General features: G+C 41.4%; 1 protein-coding gene across 2 annotated transcripts in view; it reads right to left on the bottom strand.

Moving 5' to 3' along the window:
- The window catches only part of neto1l (neuropilin (NRP) and tolloid (TLL)-like 1, like), a 78,792-nt gene that overhangs the window by 14,502 nt on the left and 39,525 nt on the right, over nucleotides 1-24,765 (bottom strand). For both annotated transcript variants that reach the window (XM_085362432.1, XM_085362433.1), the window contains exons 5-6: nucleotides 13,195-13,236; nucleotides 12,838-12,965 (exon numbers count right to left, since the gene is read on the bottom strand). In XM_085362432.1, coding sequence (XP_085218558.1) covers nucleotides 12,838-12,965; nucleotides 13,195-13,236 — 170 coding nt within the window. The remainder of the gene's footprint in view (nucleotides 1-12,837; nucleotides 12,966-13,194; nucleotides 13,237-24,765) is intronic.

Raw genomic sequence — 24,765 nt, 5'->3', positions numbered from 1 at the left:
ACATAAAACCTACAACCTTGTTAAACTTTAAGGACATGTTGGACGTTTTGCCACCAGTTTTGGATATTTAAGCGAAAAAAAGATGTCATCATTTAAAATTAAAATGCAAAGAACTTATACACCAAAGGACATATTTGGTATATAAACAGACTTACCTTATGTCTAACTATTCATGAAGCAACTAAGACAGATACAACACATGCTCTGTTTTAATATCCTAACAATCGCTCGTTGAGTAAAATATCCACCTTGCTATCCACCTTGACTCTTCATAGTAGCTATTCTGCACTTCCTAACTGTCTCCGCACCATTTTCTGTCACTCATTCATCAGGCTGAGATCCCCCAATCACAGCTATGGTTCTGGTCGGCCGCTCACAGCACTTGCCATCATTACGGTTAATGAGCGGACGGCTCCTGGACTGTGACAGGAAAATTTGACGCTTTAAATACCCAAAGACAAAAGCTGCAGATGGAGCAGGATAATGGACCCTGCAATGTCAACTTGGCTTCAACAACATGACAAGCGAAATGGACTAGAGGGGGGAAAACAAGCTAGCTCTCTCGAGGTATCACACTGATGTCAATAATCAGTCTAATAAAAAACAATCATATTCAGCTATACTGTCACAGGGATGGGGGAAGCGTTTTCTCTCCTATACTGCGATTGTGGAATTAAATACTGTCAAATTCATTGCAGGCTTTCTGATGCAAAGATGTATCCAGTTATAAACTCAATCACATAGGAAGCATGTGACTAAAAGTGATTTGTCCCAGGGAGTGTATAGATTACATTCATATTAATGGCTCTACACTGGGAGAGGGGGGGATACTCTGAAAATACACTTAAGCTGACGCCACTGAGTGCTGTTGTGTTCTTGTCAATATTACAATGATTTCCAGTACAGAGCATAAAATATGACTGAAAGCTTTAGACTGGAGATACATGCAGTAAGTGCCTAAAATTTGGTTTCTCAGCAGTTGGGATAATGCTGTGATTAAGTTAGTGATCTGAGACGAATGTCACTTGACATTGTAGTACAATATAAAAAGGTTTCTAAGTTTAGAAGTTCTAAGTTTTTAAGAACAAGGAAAACTTTGGATTAAGGGAAAACTGCCAGAAATGACTTTGACTAAGAACAAAGAATTTATAATACGTGGATGATGGCTCCTTTCCATATGGCAGATTACCAAAGACGACAGATTTAATGCAAAAATTTTAAGGTTATAGTGAAGGTTAAGGTTACAGTTAGGGACTCTCTGCCAATTTTTTCTTTGTCTGTTCTAGAGTTGAAGAGGCAAATAATTGGTAAAAGCACCAATGAGCATGTTAATTAGGACACTTGGCCCCGTCGTTTCATCGTCAGCGAATGGTGGGAGAATTAGACATGAAGTTTTCCAACTACAGCACAAAGAATGCACTAAATTCAGCCATCTGTAACCGATAAAAGTACTTTTTCAGCAAGCGGAGACTAATTGCTAATGCAAAACAATGTTGATATAATGAACAAATTAGGATTTTGGCATAGACTTCAATTGGTGCTAATGGCTAATTAAAGCAATAAAACTACAGCCATTAAATAGCATAATTCCCAGTCTTGACCATCATGACTGTTTCTGGATGGAAGCATGACAGTGATGGTGTTGAAGAAGGGGGCTTCTCCACATTGATCACGTTAGAATATCTGAACGGATGCACTGTCACAAAATTGTGTACAGAGTCTTGGAGCTGTGGCAAGGTTCAAAACCTTTGATACTGGAGGCATTCTGGTTTTCCGTTTCACCTGTTTTTGGTTCAATTTCTTTTAATCAATCAGTTCCTTTGCTGATATCTCAAAATTGTCAGTTATCGTGTGAAAATGTAGCTTTTAATTTTAAATATATAACCCTTATGAAAGACTAACCAGTGACCTGCACACTAACCAGTTAAGCTGAAAAATTGGCCCTCAGACTGGCCGATGGCTTTCTAGGGTGAGAGTTTCTAATATTGTAGCATTCTAACATGCTTAACTCGAGTACTTTTGTATGGCAGGCCATAAGGATGTGCATGTCTGTGAAAAAAAAATCCTTTCAGTATTGTCTTTGATCAGGCGTTGCATACACAAACTCATTATCTGACCGATGTAGTTACTGTGAGCACTGACTGGAAGGTGAACAGGAAGGCCTCATTATGTGACAAATATATAACATTTACTAACAAATTCACAAATAAAAGCTTCTGATGTTGTTTTTCTGTGGCTCCTAAGCCCTAACAGGCCGATGATGAAGAAAAATTCTGAGTGCAGATGGCATCACAACACAGAATGACAGCAACGGATAAGATAGATACAATCACCAATTTGTACGGTGAGAGATTGGCTCCAGCAGGGAAATAGGCTGCTTCTTCATTGATTGCAGCGCCCAATAATGACGCCGAATCCATCATTGACCGGGGAAGAATATGCTCTCTCTGTTGCTAAAGGGTGTCTGTAACAGCGCGTGCTGTTCATTACAGTCAGAATGAATGTCCATATTTTGACCATTATCATGAAAGGATGTAGAAGGTGTCAGACAGCGCGGGCAAGAAAAATCCAGACTGTGTAAAACAGACGGGACAGAGATGCTCTGTGGAAAACAGAGAAACTGATGAGGTAACTGAATGTATCCCTCAGTACAGCTAATAAGTTTGCGCTGAATTTGGACGGCTGTCCAAAATAGCCCAAAGAACCTAAAAAAACAGAGCAGTGGTGATAGGAAGAGTTTATAAATTTAAATATAATGCAGTTTCAGTTCAAAGTTTTTGTAAATCACTCTTATTAGACATGTATATCACTGTGAATCCTAGTGAAGGGTAATCTATTCTGAAGTGGAGGATGAATGGTGGTGTAAAGTAACGTGATGGTATTAAATTTGGTGCATTGCTGTGACTTCTGGCAACAACACATGGTCATTACTGCTTACTTGCAGGTATGTTTTTCAGTCAGTCTCCACCTTTCTTTCCTTTTTACTCCATCCCTCTCTCTGCCATCTGCCATGTGCCATCTCACCCCCAAAACTCCATCCCTATATATTTAAGATCTTCAGTAAAACGCATTATTAAGCATTGCTTTCCCTTATTCCCTCCTTTCTCATGCTTCCACCTCCTCTCCTACCTCCTTCTCCCGGCTTCTCTCTGGAGTGCTCCGGTGCAGTCTAATTAGAGCCTCCGGTATAGGATGTCATTATCTCTGCTGTTTCTGGCACACTGGGTGTAGTGCAGTAGTGTATAAGCATAGGGAGATGAACACCTTGCCTTACACACTGTGCGACCTCCATGCATGCGTACACACAGTAATGTAGTCCCCCTCTCTGCAGCAGCATGTGACCATGCATGCGTCTACTTGACAGAGGTAGTGAGGAACCAAAGAGAGAAACTGTAGGTTTTTTATATTTTATGTGTAACTGAGTGCGAATAGTTGCAGTGCAGGTGGGAGCTTCAGGACTGTGATTTACAGAAGATAGAGTTGTACTAAAAATGTGATTTGCTGCCTTGTCCATCAGTGCCAATGACTGTCAGCCTCTGGCCCATGACTTGGCCTCGGAGGCATTTCTGCAGTACGAAATGTGACACTTATTCAAACTAATACATCATACTGCCAGGCTTGCTTGCTTTGTTACTCTTTCATGCACATAACTAACGTATTCACACACAAACGGAGGATGCATGTGATGCGCACAAACTTGACTTGTCTGTTTTGATGGCTCACTGGCAATGCATCAATTGATTTTTTTTAAAAAAAGAAAAAAAAATCAAGCATAACCTTTAACCCTGGCAAGACTCCCTGCTAATAGCTGTTTCAATTTAACACTTATTGTAAGCTTCCATGTGACGACTAAGAGTAAGTCTCCTGATTGATGCAGTTGTATAACTCCCGTGGCCTTGAGTTTTCAAAACAGCTGAATCCGAAGGTCATTTCTGAAGGGAAACCAGAGCATTAGCAGGAAATATGCGACCCGAGGAATATGCCAGATAAGAACAAATACTGTGCCCATGAATAACAGTCGAACCATTATCAGCCAGTCATATCATAAGCCAGTGTGTGTGTGTGTGTGTGTGTGTACAGTACAGAGAGCCTGCAGTTCAGTATGAAAAGCCTGTGTAGAAAAAAATACTGTGAACCTAATCACAGCTTCCATCTGATATAAACTATGCCTTAATAGCTTCTCTAATGTGTACTCTATAAATCTTAAAAGATCTCTACAGTAACCATAATAGCATGGCATCACTAATAAGCACTGAATTAGTGAAACTAATAGTGACACAGTAAAGCTGACAATACAGCTACCTTGCCTCACCCCCTGGAATAACTGAACAATGCACGTACTCGGAAAAATTGATTCCTATTAACATTAAGTCAGAGCAAGTCACTATTTCATATCCTGCTGTAGTATCTTATTATAATGATCATAGCATATCATCTCTTGCCAACTGAGAGACGATGGCAGCAGAAACCTAAGAAAGAGGAGGAAGAGGAGGAAGCGTCATGGAAGAACAGGCCCCTGCACGGTATGTACCACCGGCAGATAGAGGAAGTGGCTAACATCAAGAAATCCTACCAGTGGCTGGACAAAGCTGGACTGAAAGGCAGCACAGAGGCACTAATCATGGCAGCACAGGAGTAAGCTCTAGGCACAAGATCCATAGAGGCTGGGGTCTACCACACCAGGCAAGACCCCAGGTGCAAGCTGTTTAAAGATGGTCCTGATGCTAGCAGGCAGGGCATACGTGGAACGCCATAACCAAGTGGCCAGCATAGTATACAGAAACATCTGTGCTGAGTATGGCCTGGAAGTCCCGAAGGCACCCCTTAGTGTGGTGGAGAATGACCGAGCTAAGATCCTGTGGGACTTCGAGACACAGATGAACAAAATGGTGCTGGCTAACCAACCAGATATAGCAGTGGTAGACAAGCGAAAGAAGACGGCTGTAGTGATCGATCTAGCGATACCGAATGACAGCAACATCAGGAAGAAGGAACACGAGAGGCTGGAGAAGTACCAAGGGCTCAGAGAAGAGCTCGAGAAGATGTGGAGGGTGAAGGTAACAGCAGTGCAGTGGTAATCAGAGCACTTGGTGCCGTGACTCCCAAGCTAGGAGAGTGGCTCCATCTAACTAATGAGCCTCCGGGTAAATTTAGATCGAAAGCCAAGATGTGAATCCAGTAGGTTACAAACGTGCATTACAACTGGGATCTTAAATTATTGACCAAAGAAATCAAACATGTACTATGTCCCTTAAATGCCTTAAATGTCTCTTTTTAAATAACAATTTACAGTTTTTTGCAGTCGCTAACAAGCGTTTGTCCAAACAGTTGTCACATTTGCAAAACTCTAAACACAATTAGCACAGCATCGGTCTGTTGTGGCCATACCATTCACACATTTCATGTCGTGTTCACCCAATATGCAGTCAGTGAACACATTTCCACGATGCTTACATTTTCTTAACAGTCAAGCTATACCTCCCAACAAAATTATGGACTGTTTTTGTAGTATCTACGAATGTTAACAAACAACATCCCACAATAGCAAAAACAATATTCCAAACCTTAGATACAGTATAAAAACCTCTGCTTCTGCAATGATATCAGTACAAAAACAATATCAATATCAAAAATATATCTCAGCTGATAATAAACAAACAATTGAATAATTGACACACAGCTGATTTATGTTGGGTAAATTGGGCCAACCACAGCTTCTTCCATTCTGGCTTAGACTCAGTGGGGTTTATAAGGCAAGACCTTGAGGAGTGATGTTTTTGGAAACAAAAAAAAGACAAATACTGTAATTTCTGGTCGAGGAAGAGTAAGAGCAAGGGGCCCAGGGAAAAGAGCAGGCCCAAGGAGAGGGCAAGGTAGAGGTGTAAGAATGCGTGGTGGTGGCATTCCAAGGGCTGCAAGAACAGTAGTCAGTGATGAAATTCATGCCACTATCATTGACCATGTAATCAACCATGGTCTTTCACTAAGAGAGGCTGGTGAAAGAGTGCAGCCCAATTTGAGGCGGTCAACGGTTGCCTCCATTATACGCATCTTTCAACAAACCAACAGGTAAGTATTGCATTTTACATGGATTGTTTCTATTCTCACTTGACATGTCAATATGGTCATACAGTAATGCATATGTTGAATTTTTTGTCTTTCTAAAGAATGCAACGTCTTCCACCCTCTGGGGGAAGATGAAAGCTCCTCAGTAATGATCAGGAGCTTGCCATTGTAGAAATGGTTACTGCAAATAATGCAATAAAACTGCGTGAAATTCAAACTAGAATTGTGGCGGACCATGAGATATTTGACAATATCGATAGAATCAGCCTCACAACCATTACGCGGACATTGTCCAAACACAGAGTGCGGATGAAGCAGCTCTACACTGTTCCCTTTGAGAGGAACAGTGAGAGGGTCAAGGAGCTACGACGACAATATGTCCAGGTATAGTGTATATTCAATCCAATGTCCAGTTCTATAAGCTTTGCACTTTGCAAGTAGGTAACCTACACAATACTAGGTTACAGTACAGTATGGTATACAGTAATAACATGACTTACATAAACTTTGTTTCAGAGAGTTATGGAATTGGAGGCCAACCAGGCCCCTCATGAATTCATATACATCGATGAGGCAGGATTCAATCTGGCCAAAAGGCGTCGACGTGGACGAAATGTAATTGGAAAAAGGGCCACAGTTGATGTGCCAGGACAGAGAGGGGCAAACATTACCATGTGTGCAGCAATTGCAAATGCAGGATTACTCCTTCACAGATGTCAGGTTGGACCCTATAATACAGAGTGCTTGCTTGCCTTTCTCAATGATCTCCACCAGCGCCTGGTTCCAGAGCAGGGTCAGGAGGGTGAAAACATGAGGACCTTTGTAATTACCTGGGACAATGTGGCTTTCCATCACTCGCAAGCAATAACAACATGGTTTGAAGTCCACCCAAGACTGGTAAGTCTCTTCCGTCCACCCTATTCACCTTTCCTCAACCCCATAGAGGAGTTTTTTTCTGCATGGAGGTGGAAGGTTTATGACCATCAGCCACATGACCAGATGTCCCTCCTTGAAGCCATGGATGCTGGCTCCAGGGACATCACAATTGACGATTGCCAAGGGTGGATCCGACATACCGGGCGGTTTTATCCCAGGTGCATCGACTTGGATAACATCAGATGTGATGTTGATGAAAACATGTGGCCTAACCCTGAAGATCGCAGAGATTAGATGCAAATTTTTTGCCTTTTTTTAGCCCCCCTCCCCCTCCCCCCTTTTTATCTTGGCTTTTTGCTGTTGTTTTTTTGTTCAGAATGCTCTTGTGTGTTTCATGGATATTTTGTTCACTGTAAGCAATACTGTAAAACTTTCTCTGTCCTATCATACCGTGTTTCTACTGTACCTCCTGTAGTAAACAGTAGAGAAACAAAAACTTGTTTGCTTTTTACTGGAATGCTTTTGAATGTGAACATTACTGTACATGTGGACATACAGTTACCAACCAAGACATTTCTGGTGTCAAAATGGTGGATTGCATGTTTCGCATGCAAATACCTGTAAAACTGAAACATAAAAGTCTATGCAGTTTTTGTAATGTCAATAATAGCCAGTATTTTGAAACAAGGTGTACTTTGATTGACTGCATGTACCTTGTGAGGTGAAAACAAGTGTTATTCTTTGACAGACTAATTTCATTTTGAGTCAGATTTATAGTGTTTTTGTACAGTTAGTGTGTGCAGAGAAAGATGTGTTCTATTTTGAAATGAAGAGTTAATATATATTTAACAAAATGTATTTTTGAGAAGAAAATTATCCATTTGGCCAATTGTGTTTTGTAGGTGTGAGTCTGTGTTAAGAGTTTAGAAAAAGTATCTGAAGTATGGGTAGGCGCTTGTTAGCGATTGAAAAAAACTGTAAATGTGTATGGTTTTTGGTGAGCATCACCAGCCACACCTAACATTACTGTCAAAGGAGCTTGCAAAGAAAAGCGTCTGGACTTCTTTAAGTTGCTTGAAGACGTTTCACCTCTCATCCGAGAAGCTTCTTCAGTTCTAAGGTCAAATGGTGGAGAGTCCCAGATATAAACCTAATGGGAGTTTCCCCCCACGGAGGGACAAAAGGACCCCCTGATGATCCTCTAATCGCCTGAGCCAAGGTGTGAAACTGGGTGTGGGTCCCAATCAGCCAGAGTTTCGGGTGTGTTCATTGTGAAACCTGGCCCCACCTTATCATGCGAATTCCTGAGGTCAGATGGCCCAGGATGTGAGTGGGCATTAAGGCGTCTGGGAAGGGATCTCAAAACTGGATTATAGATGGCAGAGAGTTGGTGTCATACACACCCGCCTCTGTTCAAAGATGGTCGCTCACAGTGGACATAGATGGCTTCTTTCACTCCTCTTTCAAACCATCTGTCTTCTCTGTCCAAAATGTGAACGTTGGCATCCTGGAAAGAGTGTCCTTTATCCTTAAGATGCAGATGGACTGCTGAGTCTTGTCCTGTGGAGGTGGCTCTTCTGTGTTGTGCCATGCGCTTGTGAAGTGGCTGTTTGGTCTCTCCAATGTAGAGGTCTGGGCATTCCTCGCTGCACTGTACAGCATACACCACATTGTTAAGTCTGTGTTTTGGCGTTTTGTCTTTCGGGTGAACCAGTTTTTGTCTGAGCGTGTTGCTGGGTCTGAAATACACCGGGATGTCATGCTTGGAGAAAACTCTCCTGAGTTTCTCTGATACACCGGCTACATAGGGGATGACAATGTTGTTGCGTCTGTCCTTCTTATCCTCCCTCGCTGGTGTCTGGTCTTCTTTTCTGTGCCTCTTTGCTGACTTTAAGAACGCCCATTTAGGATAGCCGCACGTTTTGAGTGCTTCCTTTACATGTGTGTGTTCTTTCTTTTTTCCTTCAGGCTTAGAGGGAACATGTTCTGCCCGGTGGTGTAGGGTCCTAATTACTCCAAGTTTGTGTTCCAGAGGGTGATGGGAGTCAAAGAGGAGGTACTGGTCCGTGTGTGTGGGCTAAACTTTGATGTTGAGTTTGCCGTTCTCTTCAATGTGCACAGCGCAGTCCAGGAAAGGCAGACAGTTGTCCTTTGTGTCTTCCCTGGTGAATTTGATGTTCTTATCCACAGCGTTAATGTGCGCAGTGAAGGATTCCACTTCTTGGGTCTTGATTTTGACCCAGGTGTCGTCCACATATCTGTACCAGTGGCTGGGTACTCTTCCTTTGAAAGAGCCAAGAGCCTTCCTTTCCACTTCCTCCATGTAAAGGTTGGCTACAATAGGTGACACGGGGGAGCCCATGGCACAGCCATGTTTTTGTCTGTAAAAGCCTTCGTTGTACTTGAAATATGTAGTGGTGAGGCAGAGGTCTAACAGTGTGCGGCCTCGCCTGAGCCAAGGTGTGAAACTGGGTGTGGGTCCCCATCAGCCAGAGTTTCGGGTGTGTTCATTGTGAAACCTGGCCCCACCTTATCATGGGCCTGAGGTCAGATGGCCCAGGATGTGAGTGGGCGTTAAGGCGTCTGGGAAGGGATCTCAAAACTGGATTATAGATGGCAGAGAGTTGGTGTCGTAAACCCCCGCCTCTTTCAAAGATGGTCACTCACAGTGGACATAGATGGCTTCTTTCACTCCTCTTTCAAACCATCTGTCCTCTCTGTCCAAAATGTGAACGTTGGCATCCTCGAAAGAGTGTCCTTTATCCTTAAGATGCAGATGGACTGCTGAGTCTTGTCCTGTGGAGGTGGCTCTTCTGTGTTGTGCCATGCGCTTGTGAAGTGGCTGATTGGTCTCTCCAATGTAGAGATGTAGTCTCTCTCTCTTTGATGTAGTCTCTCTCTTCACTTGCATACCCACCACGGAGGCCGTGGAGACTGTCAGAAAACGACTACAAGAAGACAGCTCCTTGGAGGACAGGACCAACTTCACACCCGATCAGATCTGCACACTGTTAGACCTCTGCCTCACCACTACATATTTCAAGTACAACGAAGGCTTCTACAGACAAAAACATGGCTGTGCCATGGGCTCCCCCGTGTCACCTATTGTAGCCAACCTTTACATGGAGGAAGTGGAAAGAAAGGCTCTTGGCTCTTTCAAAGGAAGAGTACCCAGCCACTGGTACAGATATGTGGACGACACCTGGGTCAAAATCAAGACCCAAGAAGTGGAATCCTTCACTGCGCACATCAACGCTGTGGATAAAAACATCAAGTTCACCAGGGAAGACACAAAGGACAACTGTTTGCCTTTCCTGGACTGCGCTGTGCACATTGAAGAGAACGGCAAACTCAACATCGAAGTTTAGCGGAAGCCCACACACACGGACCAGTACCTCCTCTTTGACTCCCATCACCCTCTGGAACACAAACTTGGAGTAATTAGGACCCTACACCACCGGGCAGAACATGTTCCCTCTAAGCCTGAAGGAAAAAAGAAAGAACACACACATGTAAAGGAAGCACTCAAAACGTGCGGCTATCCTAAATGGGCGTTCTTAAAGTCAGCAAAGAGGCACAGAAAAGAAGACCAGACACCAGCGAGGGAGGATAAGAAGGACAGACGCAACAACATTGTCATCCTCTATGTAGCCGGTGTATCAGAGAAACTCAGGAGAGTTTTCTCTGATACACCGGCTACATAGAGGATGACAATGTTGTTGCTCAGGAGAGTTTTCTCCAAGCATGACATCCCGGTGTATTTCAGACCCAGCAACACGCTCAGACAGAAACTGGTTCACCCGAAAGACAAAACGCCAAAACACAGACTTAACAATGTGGTGTATGCTGTACAGTGCAGCGAGGAATGCCCAGACCTCTACATTGGAGAGACCAAACAGCCACGTCACAAGCGCATGGCACAACACAGAAGAGCCACCTCCACAGGACAAGACTCAGCAGTCCATCTGCATCTTAAGGATAAAGGACACTCTTTCGAGGATGCCAACGTTCACATTTTGGACAGAGAGGACAGATGGTTTGAAAGAGGAGTGAAAGAAGCCATCTATGTCCACTGTGAGCGACCATCTTTGAACAGAGGTGGTGGTTTACGACACCAACTCTCTGCCATCTATAATCCAGTTTTGAGATCCCTTCCCAGACGCCTTAACGCCCACTCACATCCTGGGCCATCTGATCTCAGGAATTCGCATGATAAGGTGGGGCCAGGTTTCACAATGAACACACCCGAAACTCTGGCTGATGGGGACCCACGCCCAGTTTCACACCTTGGCTCAGGCGATTAGAGGATCATCAGGGGGTCCTTTTGTCCCTCCGTGGGGGGGAAACTCCCACTAGGTTTATATCTGGGACTCTCCACCATTTGACCTTAGAACTGAAGAAGCTTCTCGGATGAGAGGTGAAACGTCTTCAAGCAACTTAAAGAAGTCCAGACGCTTTTCTTTGCAAGCTCCTTTGACTACGATGACCTGGATGACTGAGAACCTTCACAGACTAACATTACTGTATTCCAGGTAAACATCAAACCCAAAGTTTACAGGTTAGGTTTTGTTTGTCTTTAAAACTGAACAGATTTCTATGTAGCTTGCAAAGAAGACATATACATTTTGTGTTTACATACAACCAGTTCTTTTGGTCATCTGACTTTCTACAGTGGCATAATGAAGATAATAAGAACGATAAAAATAAATGAACCACATGTCTGTGCCATAAGTGAGTCATAGTTAAAGAAGCCTGTCATGACCAAAGTTATAAATACATTCTCACATATGTACAAACCAGACACGCACAGATCCAAAAGACACTGTAATATAAAACATGGGTTTATTTAATGTCACGATTTATAGTTTTAGTATTACGAGGGAGATCAAATATTTTAACATTTTAACTATGCAGACACCATAATTCCTTCCTGCCCTTCAAAGAATTGTTCTAACCATGAAAGTCAAAGTAAAATTGTGGCCTTATGCTATCAAATCAAACCCCCCAAATGCACTCAGAAGAGGGCCAACACTATTTGAGCAGCAGATTTACTGCAGTCATGGATGTACAGGATCAAACCATATAGAATCATATGAGAGGTGGTAGCATTTGTAAAATATAGCCTTTTCCTGCACTGCTGCTCTGCCCTTAGGAAACACTTAATCCCATGCATTAATGCAGCACAGGTACCTCTAGTAGATAAGGAAGCATGTCTAGTGTGTATTAGGGGTTGGAGCAAAGGTGTGCATGTATATGCATGTCCTGTATTTGTATATGCAAAACACAGGCGAGGAAAACAAATGCAGGCTGTTGCAGGTCTCAGGGTCAAACTGCAACCCAACACTATTTTATCAATGGTAACGCTTCCTGCCTCTCTTTGTTTGTTCAGTCCTCTCTCCTTCTGCAGCGCTCTCTTTTTTTTCTTCCCTCCCTCTATTCCTCTTGGCAACAGCTCACTGATTAAAAAAATGGGCCTGACCCCAAATAAACCCTTCTGCCTATCTGTCTGACCCTAGCGGGGAAACAAGTCCTCCCCCCAGCCACAAACACTCTCGTCGGGATACTGCTGACAGCTGCAGACAAACTGACATGTAATATCAAAGCTTCCTGATGCAACCCCTGATCTTACTGCCTGTGTGGCGAAATATAGAAAGGAAACAGATAATTATTAAGAAAAAATATCCTCAATATCTCAACAGAAGCCGGAAATTTCACAAGGAATACATCCAGGATTTGTCAGCTGAACATTAGTCTTTCTGATGTAACTATGTTGTGCTGTCATCAGCTCAGCTAATGGGGACACAATTTCATTTCCATTTTATTTCATGTGACATTTCAAAATTTGGCTTCAAATCAAATTCACAGTTTGATGGGAGCGTAGTTTACGTCACTGACCTTGGAGCGCGGCGGGGCACGGATGTACCATTTACAGTCGACGGCCTCTGTGGCACCGGCCTTTCCGTCTCTGGTGATCTGATGAGACTCGACGATACCTTCTGGGCCAACCATGTCATACTGACAGGCTGAAACACACGCATATGTATAAACACACCCAAAACAAATGCATGCACACATGTGTGGTTCATGCAGACAAACACCGATGATTAAGAGGTATAACACATGCACCAACACACAGTATGTATATAAGTGATAGTAAAACAGCATAAATACACTTTAGAGAGACAAGAGAAGAAGAATGGCTATAGAGAGAGAAAGAAAGCAGAAAGCGGGACAGAGAGGGAGTGTACCTACAGGGCAGAGGTGGGGGTATTCCCATGTCTCCAAAGTCTGGATCTGAGGAGAGAGCAGAATAGAGGAAGGGGGAAATTATTTTTTAATATATGATTACAAAATCAAAATCATTACAGAGGAAAACACAACAAGGTTTATCTATGTACTGAGGAACTTCCTGCAAAGACAACAAACTGCTGTCCTCAGGAAGTTCTCCAGATATTCTCCATATAACATCTGGTTATGTGTGACTTTTGCACTTTGCACTGGTGGATTAAGCATTAAAGCAACATAAAAAAATATTTTTTTAACTACAGGTACCAACACTGTTAAGGCAGCTGTGCCATTAATGTTTTAAACTGGGAAGTGCTCCAGTATCTATTTGTCTATCTGAACCCGCACTAAGCTATATGCTAACATCACCATGCTAGCATTTTAATTACTATACAGTTGTTTAGTTTGTCATTTTAGCACGTTCACATCTACAACATTGGAAAGTGTGAGCTCACAAACCGTTGCAGGGCATGCATGATAACGAGTCTAGCTGAAATCATTGAACCAAAGGACCAACGTTTTAGAAACTGATAAAGCAGGATGAATAAACCAAACTGAGCGGCAATTCTTTTTTTTCTTTTTTTTTAATCTATGGAGTATTTGAAAAACGCTTTTTTGTTTCCTTAGAGTAGTTTGATAAAATTACAAAAAGAAATCTACTCCACCCACATGCAAAGTCCTGCAGTACAATAAAACAACCTCTTAATATGTTTGTCAGATATTGCTCTGAATAAAATCAAACGATTTGGAGGATTGAGGCAAATGCACGCTTGTGCTTCAATTCAATATTGTTATCAGGACATTGCAGCTGTATTTTACAGTAATTGGCTTTAAACCAAGACAGGTGATGATTTTGTGAAGTGTAGCAGCCAACTTATTGATGCCAACATGAGGTCACCGTCAAGTCAGTATTTACTCACAATCAGGGTTGGGTAGCGACAGATCACATGCAACCAGCATCATGTAATATTATTCTTTAAAGAAACAAAAATCAAAATTAACTGTGATAAAAAAAAATCTGTTCGATTATAGATCATCAACGATTATTAATCACATCGTAAGTACACCCTTAAAAGGCAAAAATTGTTTTTAAATTGGTGACCAATTGTGTTTAGTAACTTATGATGAAGATGTTTGCGTTTCTTAAAAAATGTCCTGCTTGGGGGTGCATTTCAAGGTCCATGTTGGTAATCCTGACTTTTGAGAGTCCTGACTTTACAATCCACGATGGCAGCATTGCATGCAAATGTTAGCAAAACTGCGAAACCTGTAATCTGTTATGATCTGTGACCTGCTAAATAAGCCATATAAAGAGCCCTGACCAGTCTCTACCCACGACGGGTTGCAGAAGTGTTTTTAAAAGCATAAAGCATTTGTTTTTAAATAATTTCCCCTAGGGATCAATACAGTATTCTGATTCTGATTCTGAAAACTGGTACTGCGCTGTATTGCTAGTGGTAGATGAATGACTCCACCTTGCTAGGAAGCATAACAAATCCTCACTTTTCTAATTTTACTACTGGAACACAAATAGCTAAATGCACAAACATGTCAGAGCTGAAGAATCTTTCTCAGTTAGATAGCCAGTGTTTAAAAAAATGTTCATTCGGGTTGGAATTTTGTTTTAACCATCAGATAGCTTGCATGGATAATGGTAGCACTAGCATAGCTCATTAGCTAACACACAACATCACTTATTTTAGCTATATTTCAAAGCAATTCAGGTTAGATTACATTTTTTGCAAATCAGTGGATGAATGCGTATCCAGTAATTCATGACATTCAGATGAATGCTTCCTGTGCAGATGACGCTGTAAGCCTCTGGAAAGTATATAGCAAAGATAACATTTCTTGGGCTCGGCTCCCCTGAGCTCACCACATAAGTCTCATTTTTGTTCCATTTAGCAGTGCCAGAACAAAGCATAACTGAGGCTTAACAGACCTAAACGGAAGAGAAGAAACATTAAATGTGTCCTAAAGAAAGGTTTTAAAATTTTAGCAGACTGCGAGGCTGTGACGGTAATCCTCCACCAAACTTTTACATATTCAGAACAAAAATCAAACTCAACTTCCCAGCTGTACGTGATAAGAAACGTGTCACGCAAAGTTTAAAAAGTCAGCTTCAAGTGAGAGCTTTTTAGCAGTTTTTCCTGAATAATGTTGCAATAAATTACATCAACAAGGCCAGCCTTTCTGAGCTGTGTTCCCTCCTCCTGCTAGCGCAACATCACAGTCTCATCTCTTATCCCCAAAGACTCAATATCACTCTTCAGATGACTTCACAGAAGACAGAAATTGACTCTTGAACACTCTCACTAGTCTTTCACATCATCATTTCAGTGTGTGTATCTTGTCAAGGAGGTTTGTGTGTGTTTTTTCAGTCTATCAGAATTTCATAAGCACAAACCGGTGAAGCTTAAACGCGTCTAAAATTCATGCGATGTGTGATTATTTATGATTGTTTCTCAATAAAAGGAAAGAGCAATGAAGTTATTAGGCTACTTTTCTGATGCAGCATTCCACTATTACACCACTGCATGTCACCTGCCCTGAAATACAGCATTCTCTTTGATGTAAAACCTCCAAAGAATTACAATACATTCCCAGAGACCCCATTTTATTCCAGCCTAGTAACAGAGCGGTTGGGCTTTCAAAGATATGCCGTTAGCTGTGATCTTCGGGCTGCATTCTTTTGAGGATAGAGCCTGCAGAAACAAGAAACACAAAAAAAGGCTTCACATTAAATCTGATTGTTCCTTGCCAAATCGAGACATGGCTACCATTGACTGAGCTCTGTGTGGAAAATGAGGTCTGATTGCACAGCGTGAACACCTTGTCTAAATGTCAAAGTTTTTTTTGTCTGTATGTATGCCCTAATTTTTCTGTCTAGACATGAGTCGGTACTTGAGTGTGAGCACTTCGGACTCGGAAAAACATTGCACCGACGCCTGTGCTGCGGTGATATAAAAAAAGGGAGTCAAATGATGGAACAGATAGGATTCAGATAGGCACTCTTGGCTCAATTTCTGCTTTGTTCTCACAGATTCAGAAGATGGGAACCTCCCCAAATGGTGAGAAGACGAGCCTGTTGAATACCTGTGACAAATGTAGCAAGGCTGCCGAAACCCCTTCTCTCTTTGGCACTTTAACACCGTCTGGGACAGTAAAACATTCATGTGAGCACAAAAGCAGTCAGGAGACGTGCTTAGAGTGTACTCAAGAGTTTCTCCTGAGGCTTTTACTACACTTCCCTCCTGATTAATTGTTGCTTTCAACTTAGGCTCAATGATTCAATCTCTAAAAAGCTGAATGGGGAATACCACGCAATTTTAAAAGTGGCTCCTCTGGCCTTGGACAGCTAAGTGGTAGTAAACATGTTTTTTGTCTTTTGGAGAAAGCAATGCTTTGCTTGTACATTTCAAACAAATCCACCCACTTGTCGTCTTTCCATCTGGAGAAGTGGTGAAAGATGCCATATGCTTCAATATTATGAGTGATTTTTTTTCCTTTTACAAGAAAAACATGTGAATTTGCTGTAATGTAATATAACATTTGTTAAATTTGCAAATGAAAGCGGTGTGGCCTAGTTTTTGTATACGGTTAAAAACCACACATTTAGAGCCCATTTAGCATCTTTATTCCATTGATCGTTTAAGCTCATTTTATCTTTACATATACTATAAATAATGAAAAACAAGAATGTAAAAGGAGGATCTCGCTCTCTATCCACACACACACAAGCAGGTATTGTTTATTCATACACGGGAGTTTGAAATAAACAAAATATGATGCATTGATTCTTCTTCTTGTGGACTGACTTTGAGGCAGCCTTGGTGTGGATATCAGCCAACTTGCAAAGGTCTGATGTTAATTAGTACGGCAAGTATATTTAACTCGTGATCACCTTAAAGATGGAGTAATTATAGACTCTGAAATATAAAACTATGTTATGATAGATATCAACATTTATCAAGTAATAAGAGGCATTAACAGAGTTAAACTGTTATCTCATCTGGGCGCTGCATCTGCAAACACGCAGACGTGTACTAGGCAAGGATCAATAACAAACTAGGCTGATCAGAAAGGTAATCAGTATATTTCCTTAAATGTCAATGCTCTTGAATTTCATTCTGATGGGTCCCATCCCTCTCGCCATCCATCACCTTCTCTGCCCTCGCTGATTAATCAATTTAATCAATTACATGGATTGATGGAATGATTCATGAAGCATATACAGAAGAAGTGTACTCCTTCCACAGCAGCTGATTTAACCCTGTTAAATTGGATGCATCAGCTCACCAGCACTATTAATACTGATTACACTGTGAATGGGACATTTCAGAAGGCTCTTTCTGTGTGTTGCTACACTGAAGGTAAATATCATAAAATAGAGATTTCAGCTCAGACAGCTGACATGTGGGATCTGTGCGTTCTCTGCAGACGTATTCGCTGCAGTGTCTTTAAAGGCCCTGCTTTATCGTATAAATGCTTTCGAAGCAAGCTGGATTCAGAGCACATCCACACTTGGCCACACCCTCTCCTCCCTTCATAAAGCTCGTCTAAGTGTAATCTGGGACTTACTGCGTTTACCCTTTGCAGCACAGAACTGCTCACTTTAAAGCCTGGGATGCAGACTTTAAGTCCTATATGTGCTCTTCATTCACAGGCAACTTAAAGAGAAAAACACCTCCAGCGTACAGTTTAATCTTAACCACACAAACAGCTTTTTTGCATATTATTATATGTACAACAGGTATGGTTAAAAAAAGAGAAGGTAGCACAACCACTGCAATTCCCAGAGACAGAGCAGAATTCACAGAAGCTATAATCTGCATGCTAAGTTGGCTACTTAAAAAAGTACTACAACAAAGTGCCAGGTCTCAACTTCAGTTTGAGTCTTTGAATATTTGAGGAACTCTGCACAATTATGGTATTCTGTGATTTGACTCTGATGGCCCATCACGGCAGAATGAAATCCTAGTGGTGATGGGAATTAGGGCAGACCCCCCGGAGATGGGGAGGGTGTGGTTTGGACGAAGGAGTCTGCAAGGGAGAATGAAAGAGGAGCAGCGCAAGTTAAAGTATACAGAGTGGAGGCTGACTGGCTTAAAGAAGGCGGGCAGATAGATCATTGGACTGCAGCAATGATGTCGGCTTTACAGAGTGGAAAAGAGGAAGTGAGGCAACGAATAGACTAGCAGCCAAGCATAAGCTTCTTCATTAAAGGCAGGAAGGCTGAAGGTGGCACAAGCATACCAGACATTCACTTGGGAGACTCCAGTCTGGGAGTATTTTTAATTTCTGCTTACACTTTCTATTTGCTTTCATTTTTATTCCTGGTTTAGTTACGTTTAGGCATACAACAATTAGGATGTTAACGATAGGGTGAGATAAAGGTAGATGTGGCGACCCCTAAAAGGAGCAGCCACAAGAAGAAAGTCAGGCGCTAGAACTATTTGTTCACACAGCCACAGAAACTACTTGATTAGGGTTAGATCTTCGTTTGGGTTAAAGTACACTGTTAACCATCAGATTTTTAAAAAAGCACATCTAAAGGTCACACAAAGCCACACATTTTACTTGCAAATATTCACGTGGTGTTTAGTTGTCATTTATTTTTTAAAAAGTAACTAAAGGTTGTGATAACAGCTTCCACAGAAAACTTATTCTGACTGTGAGGAGTAACAATGTGACCGTGTAAAGGAATACGACTTTAAAATCCACAAATAGATGAGTTCATTGTATAAAAAAAGCACGCATGGAAAAAACTTCCCCACAATAAGCAATAGCTGAAGGTCTGTGTGAGCAACACCAGGGAAGATAAAAGGGCCTGGTTTGTGTGTCAAAGACTTCAGGCTGTCATTGAAGTTTTTGCTCTTTTTTTTTCTCCACAGAATATTAAATTTTTTTCTGACTTCATGTCACTTAGATCCCTAAAAATCTGGCCCTTATGTGTGAAAATACCTCCCACACAGTTCTCTCAATATTGGCATAATCCTGCTCAAATTTTAGCAAAGACCAGGGACTTCAGTGTAATATCCAATATTTCATTTCAAACTGAATGCGCTGAAGCACAGCCCCGAATGAGCGGGAAAAAAAAACGTAGCTGTGAAAATACACACGGTCTGGACTGTATGTGAAAGCAAACATGAGCAGCTTGCAAATGCCAGCTCAAATTTGCTCATTACATTTCTTCAAAACATGTTTGTACTAGCAGTTTGGCAGTGGCAACTCTGGACACGAAAACAATCATTACGAATTTGCTGTGGTAAAACTTTCTGAAACAAATGATACGTAGGTCCTGATTATCCCTATTTGGCAGCATGTTTAGTGATAAATGTTATAAATCTTCTATATACAGCACATATAGCCTATACTTTAGGCCCACACATAGAAATGAAGCAGAGCCCTGCAAAGCTGTCAGGAGGTGTGAATTTCTAATAACTGAACAATCCCATAAGTATTGTAATGCTCTTCATAATGCAGGCACAACAAAATGTTTTATTAATGAGACACAATGCGTCTCATTTGGAATTGAAGATTAGGCTCCATTGCTACATATCCCTTCAGTATTAGCTGCTCCCACAAATGCATGTATAACAGCATATGAATGAGTTCAAGGTTAGCAGTGTGAGGAAATATTCCAGCAAGTAAACATGCACAGTGCGCAAACGCACACACACACACACACACACACACACACACACACACACACACACACACACACACACACACACACACACACACACACACACACACACAGACAGACAAGCAGCCCACACACAAAAACTCAATTTCCCAGTGGCCTCATTTCCTCTCAGCTGCTCGGTGGTGACATTTAAATAAGCATCTGATTAATAATCTCTGCTAAAGTGGTTGATCAAGTTAATGAATGGCTGCCATTAATCACACCAGCCGTAGCTGAGGATTGAGTTCAAAAGACAAGCAGAGGAAGAGGCAGAGTGAGAAAGTCAGGGCCTGAAAACAAAAGATTTTCCACAGTCTGGCCCGTTCAATCAGTTCAATCTGAAGAACAATTCTGGCAGAGACGATTGCCGGTGTCGTTATTTCACGGCTTCCTGTTTTGAGTGCACTTTTCGTTCTTGCAGTTTGACCAGCTTTCAACTATAAAGGCAAAATACATGCTGGACTGTTTCCCTGAGCAAACAAAAGCCTATTGTGAAAGCCTCTTTCAATGAAACGGAGCTGTAAAGATTAGCCATATAGCTAATACACACTCAACAGTGCTTTGTTGACCCTGTGGATGACAACCCAACTATACAGAGGAGTAGCTGAGAAAAAGTGGGGGGCAATATCTGCTGGGGACTGATAGGATTCACCACACCCTGGTGACACGGCCAGTGAGCTGGGTCTTTGCCCCAAACAGTGATTAGCACTGATGTGTATCCCAGTGCCACACATCAATGTGCCTGCTAAGAACTGTATTGAGCTAGTCTGCAAAGGGGAAAAAAGACAGATGGAAAGAGTTCAACTTGTGCTTATGGTGCACAAAATGATAGGCTAGGATGTCACTGACCTGCAAATGTAAAATTATACTCTTTAAAGGAGTAGGATGAGCTTGTAGCTGAGAAAATCAAATCCATACAGGTCAAAGCAGCTAGTGACTACCACCTCTACTTCAAGTGCCCTTGAGCAAAGCACTTAACCCTCAGTATTTCCTAGTGGAGGTGATCAGTATCCAGAAATGTGTCTTTTTTTAAAAAGAAAAATCCTGTGTCAGCAGAACTGACTGTTACATCGTTTTCAGAGACATATAAATTACAAGAGGTGGGGAATCTCTGTCCTTGTGGTTGAATTTATGATTCATGTGATACATTATTGATCTCCATAAGGAAAACCACTATAGAAAAGCTCTTTAAGCAGACAGAGATACAGTGTCTTGGTCAAGGACACTTCAGCAGGGAAAACATGACACTCAGGGTCATCTCGTTTGTTTCTAACCTCTAAAGGCTTCTTTTTGTCCCATAGTCCTCTCCCTTGATTGAGACCATTCACCATGTTGCATTTGGATCATAAGCTGTTATCTTTTCAGTATTCAAAAGTTAGTGTTCAGTTAAGACGACTCACACATGTGGACTTAATTGTAACAACTTATTCCTCATATCAAGACAGTCCACTAGAAGAGCGGTCTCCAACCCTCGGGCCACGGACTGGTAGCGGTCCGTGAGTTGTTTGGTACCAGGCTGCGATAGTTGAGGCTCGGGTGTGAAATTTATGGTTTTCAGGGTTTTTATTGGTTTTTAGCATTATTTTTTTAATCGTTTTTATCATTAACTCAGTTTCCCTGGATCTTTTCCCATGTGTTATGAATAAATCTTCTTTTTTTTGGTGCCGGTACTGATTTTATTTTGTTGTATTTATCCGTGACACCTTAAAGGCCGGTCCGTGGCACAAAAAAGGTTGGGGACCGCTCCACTAGAACCAAAAACTGCTGTTCCAAGAGTGGCCACTTGAGTTTAGCTCCAAAAATGAGGCAGTTCCTACAAAATGTTGAACTTCAGTACAAAAAAACAATGTTTGCATACTACTTCAACCCCCTGTATGATAAATTACCACTTTAAACTGTATTAAGGCTTAAAGTTTGCATGAAAAGGGCCGTGGCTACTTTGAGTAACAGCTCTGTTGGTACAGACGGTACCAACACAAGGTGTTATAGTCCATTGGGGTACATTAGCTAGTTCAAATTACTCAAGTAGAATGTGTTTTAGTGCTTTAACTGTAATTATCTCACAAATTCATGACTTGCTGTGCACTTATTTTTAAAATAACAGACAGCCTAAGAAGTGTGCAGTTAGATTATTTCAGCTAATAACATTCCAGTATAATTTTCTTCACATTTTAGCTCTTATTAGCAGGTACCTGTGCACTGTAGTAACCAAGCTAGATTGGTTCAGCTGATAACTTTGGTCACTACCCTTCCATCCAGGCATGGTGAGACATAGCTCCTAAGAAAATCACACAGCCAAAAATACCATAAGGGGTGTCTTTTATAATCTACTCTGCAACCTTTCCATGTATGAGCAAATGTAGACATATCGCAGAAGCACCTCTGGCAGATTACAGCTCGAAATCTCTTCAATCAGAATCGCATTATGAAAATATACTGAAGTGTTGCAATGTCTTTAATTATGTGTTTTGTTCATTTACTGTCTTAATTAGTTTTGGTTTCTGGGGGAATTCAGTCACTGGGATGGATTTTTACTTTATTTTCCTTTCTTGTTTACACTGATGGATTTGAGAAATCTGTTTATGGTTGTGTGTGCCCATAGCTCTATGTGCGTGTGTGTGCATGTGCTTCCATCTCTCCCATTGATCAAACTGTTAACTGCTCTCCTCCTTCTCTCCTCCTCTTTCTTTCCAGAATACCCCGGGGAACAATGACAAGGACACAAAGCTGATACAACGCTACTCCTGCATCTTGCCAACAATGTCCCCCATCCTGTTTAGGTATGTGTGCATGTGTTGTTAAGAAACGGCATGCTGCAGTGTTGGAGTGGTATATTGGTAGGAAGAGCTTGAACTATTTTACTCTGGGGTAGCTTAACTTATAAAATCATCTTTTATAACTGGATCTATGCAAAATATTCTATTAAAGTAACAAAACTGATCTTTTCATGGAGTGAAAAGGAGATTTCCATACAACTAAATTGCTTTAGCAGTTTTTCTTTATCAGTGGCTCACTATATGTTATACAATTGCAATCATAATCTAAATAGAAAAGTGCTTAGAAATATAGATTAAGTAAGCAGATTTCTGTATAATCAGTTTTTTCAAGCAGACGAGTCATTCCCTCCTTTGGTCTTTAGAAAGAATTGCAGAGCTGGCTTCACGTTTCAGACCTGGAGGCCATATTTATTTCTTATATACAGCCTGTTGTTGTTAGATTAGGGCAGCTAAAGCACTTTGGTTCATGTTGTGAACCCAATTCTGAAAAAGCTGGGCTGCTTCGTAACATAAAAATAAAAATAGAATGGTAATAAATCAATATTTTATTCACAGTAAAGACTGTGTAGCTTTGTCAGTACAGAGTGCATTTTGTTTTCAGTCCTAGCGCACGCGATTGTGTACCTGTGTAAATTTGTGTGCATGCATCTAGGATAGGCTGATAGCTCAGTCGGGAACCCATTCCTGATGGAGCGGTTAGTTGTCCCTAGGCATCACAGGTGTTTCCATCTAAGTGACACCCCAATGACAGACAAATTCCATCCAGGTTCCACTTGGGCAACCATGCAATAAATCAACACAACATCGCCACTCTGCCACTCATTACTGCACGCAGAGTGTCTGAGAGGCAGGGAGAGAGACTGAGCGAGCGATACAGTGACATAAAGGGACAGAGCAAGGATAGTTCTGCTGATCTGCAAACAATGCCCCCCTCAAGAAAGGTAATTTAAGAGTCTGATTGCTTTCTTGAGATGTGTTTCATTTCACTGTCATGGAATTATGAGTGGTAGCAGACTCCTGTTTCAATTTTCACTGCCGCTGTGCATCTGTTCCAGAGGGCCCGGGGAGGCGATCGATGGCTCACAGACATTTCTATACCAACAACCAGAGATGGGCAGTAACGCGTTACTTGTAACGCGTTACTGTAATCTGATTACTTTTTTCAAGTAACGAGTAAAGTAAGGGATTACTATTGCAAAATCAGTAATTAGATTACCGTTACTTTCCCGTAGGAACGCTGCGTTACTGCGTTACTAAAACCGTGATTTTTTTTGCGAGAATGTCTCATGACAGTGACGTAAGCAAGTGCGACGTTGGTGACAGCAGCTGTGTGCAGATCAACAATGGATAATATATCGAGTGCGGGAGAGAGTATGAGCGTGCAGCGTTTAAAGTGTGGAAGTACTGACCTTACTTTGAGTTTGATTCCATAAAAAGTGACAAAAACATTAGCGTCCATCGTGCGTGGGAAGAAAATTTCTTTTTACAGCGAAAAAAACCCCTAAACTTCCGAGCAAGCACCGAGTAGCTACGACGTGATGGGAAACTCACAGAGACACTCGCGCGGATTCTTCAACTGACCGCAGCACACCTGCACCAGGGTAACCCTCCGCCTACCCTGCTCCTGCTTTACAGGTGAAAATAGAGCAAAAGGACCGCTGAGTCTTTGACTTTATTTATTTTCTGCTGTGTTTTACTTGCATCTGTTTGAAAGAGTGAGTGAAAACACAAAAAATATTTTATTTTATGTGCTGGAATGTGTAGAAAATAGGTTTAAATGTTAAACTAATTTATTCAAGTCAGAGAATGTTGCATATAATTAAATGTTTTGCTTGATGCATAAAGTTAAAAGATTAAAACTGATAAAACAAGTTAAAAAAAGAGACTTTTCCATTTGATTACATTTTGTATGATGGATTATGTAGAAAAAGTAGAATTGGGCTGAAAGATCTATCACTTTATCACCTCTTCAGGTTGTAAATCGTGTTTTTAAAAAGTAACTAAGTAACTAAGTAACTAAGTAATTAATTACTTTTGAAAATAAGTAATCAGTAAAGTAACGGGATTACTTTT

Source organism: Diplotaxodon limnothrissa, linkage group LG9, assembly GCF_057381915.1.
Source record: "Diplotaxodon limnothrissa isolate DT_005_m linkage group LG9, D_limnothrissa_male_GT1.1, whole genome shotgun sequence".
Classification (NCBI taxonomy): domain Eukaryota; kingdom Metazoa; phylum Chordata; class Actinopteri; order Cichliformes; family Cichlidae; genus Diplotaxodon; species Diplotaxodon limnothrissa.
Note: the sequence above shows the minus strand (reverse complement) of the source record. Positions and strands in the feature narration are given on the sequence as shown.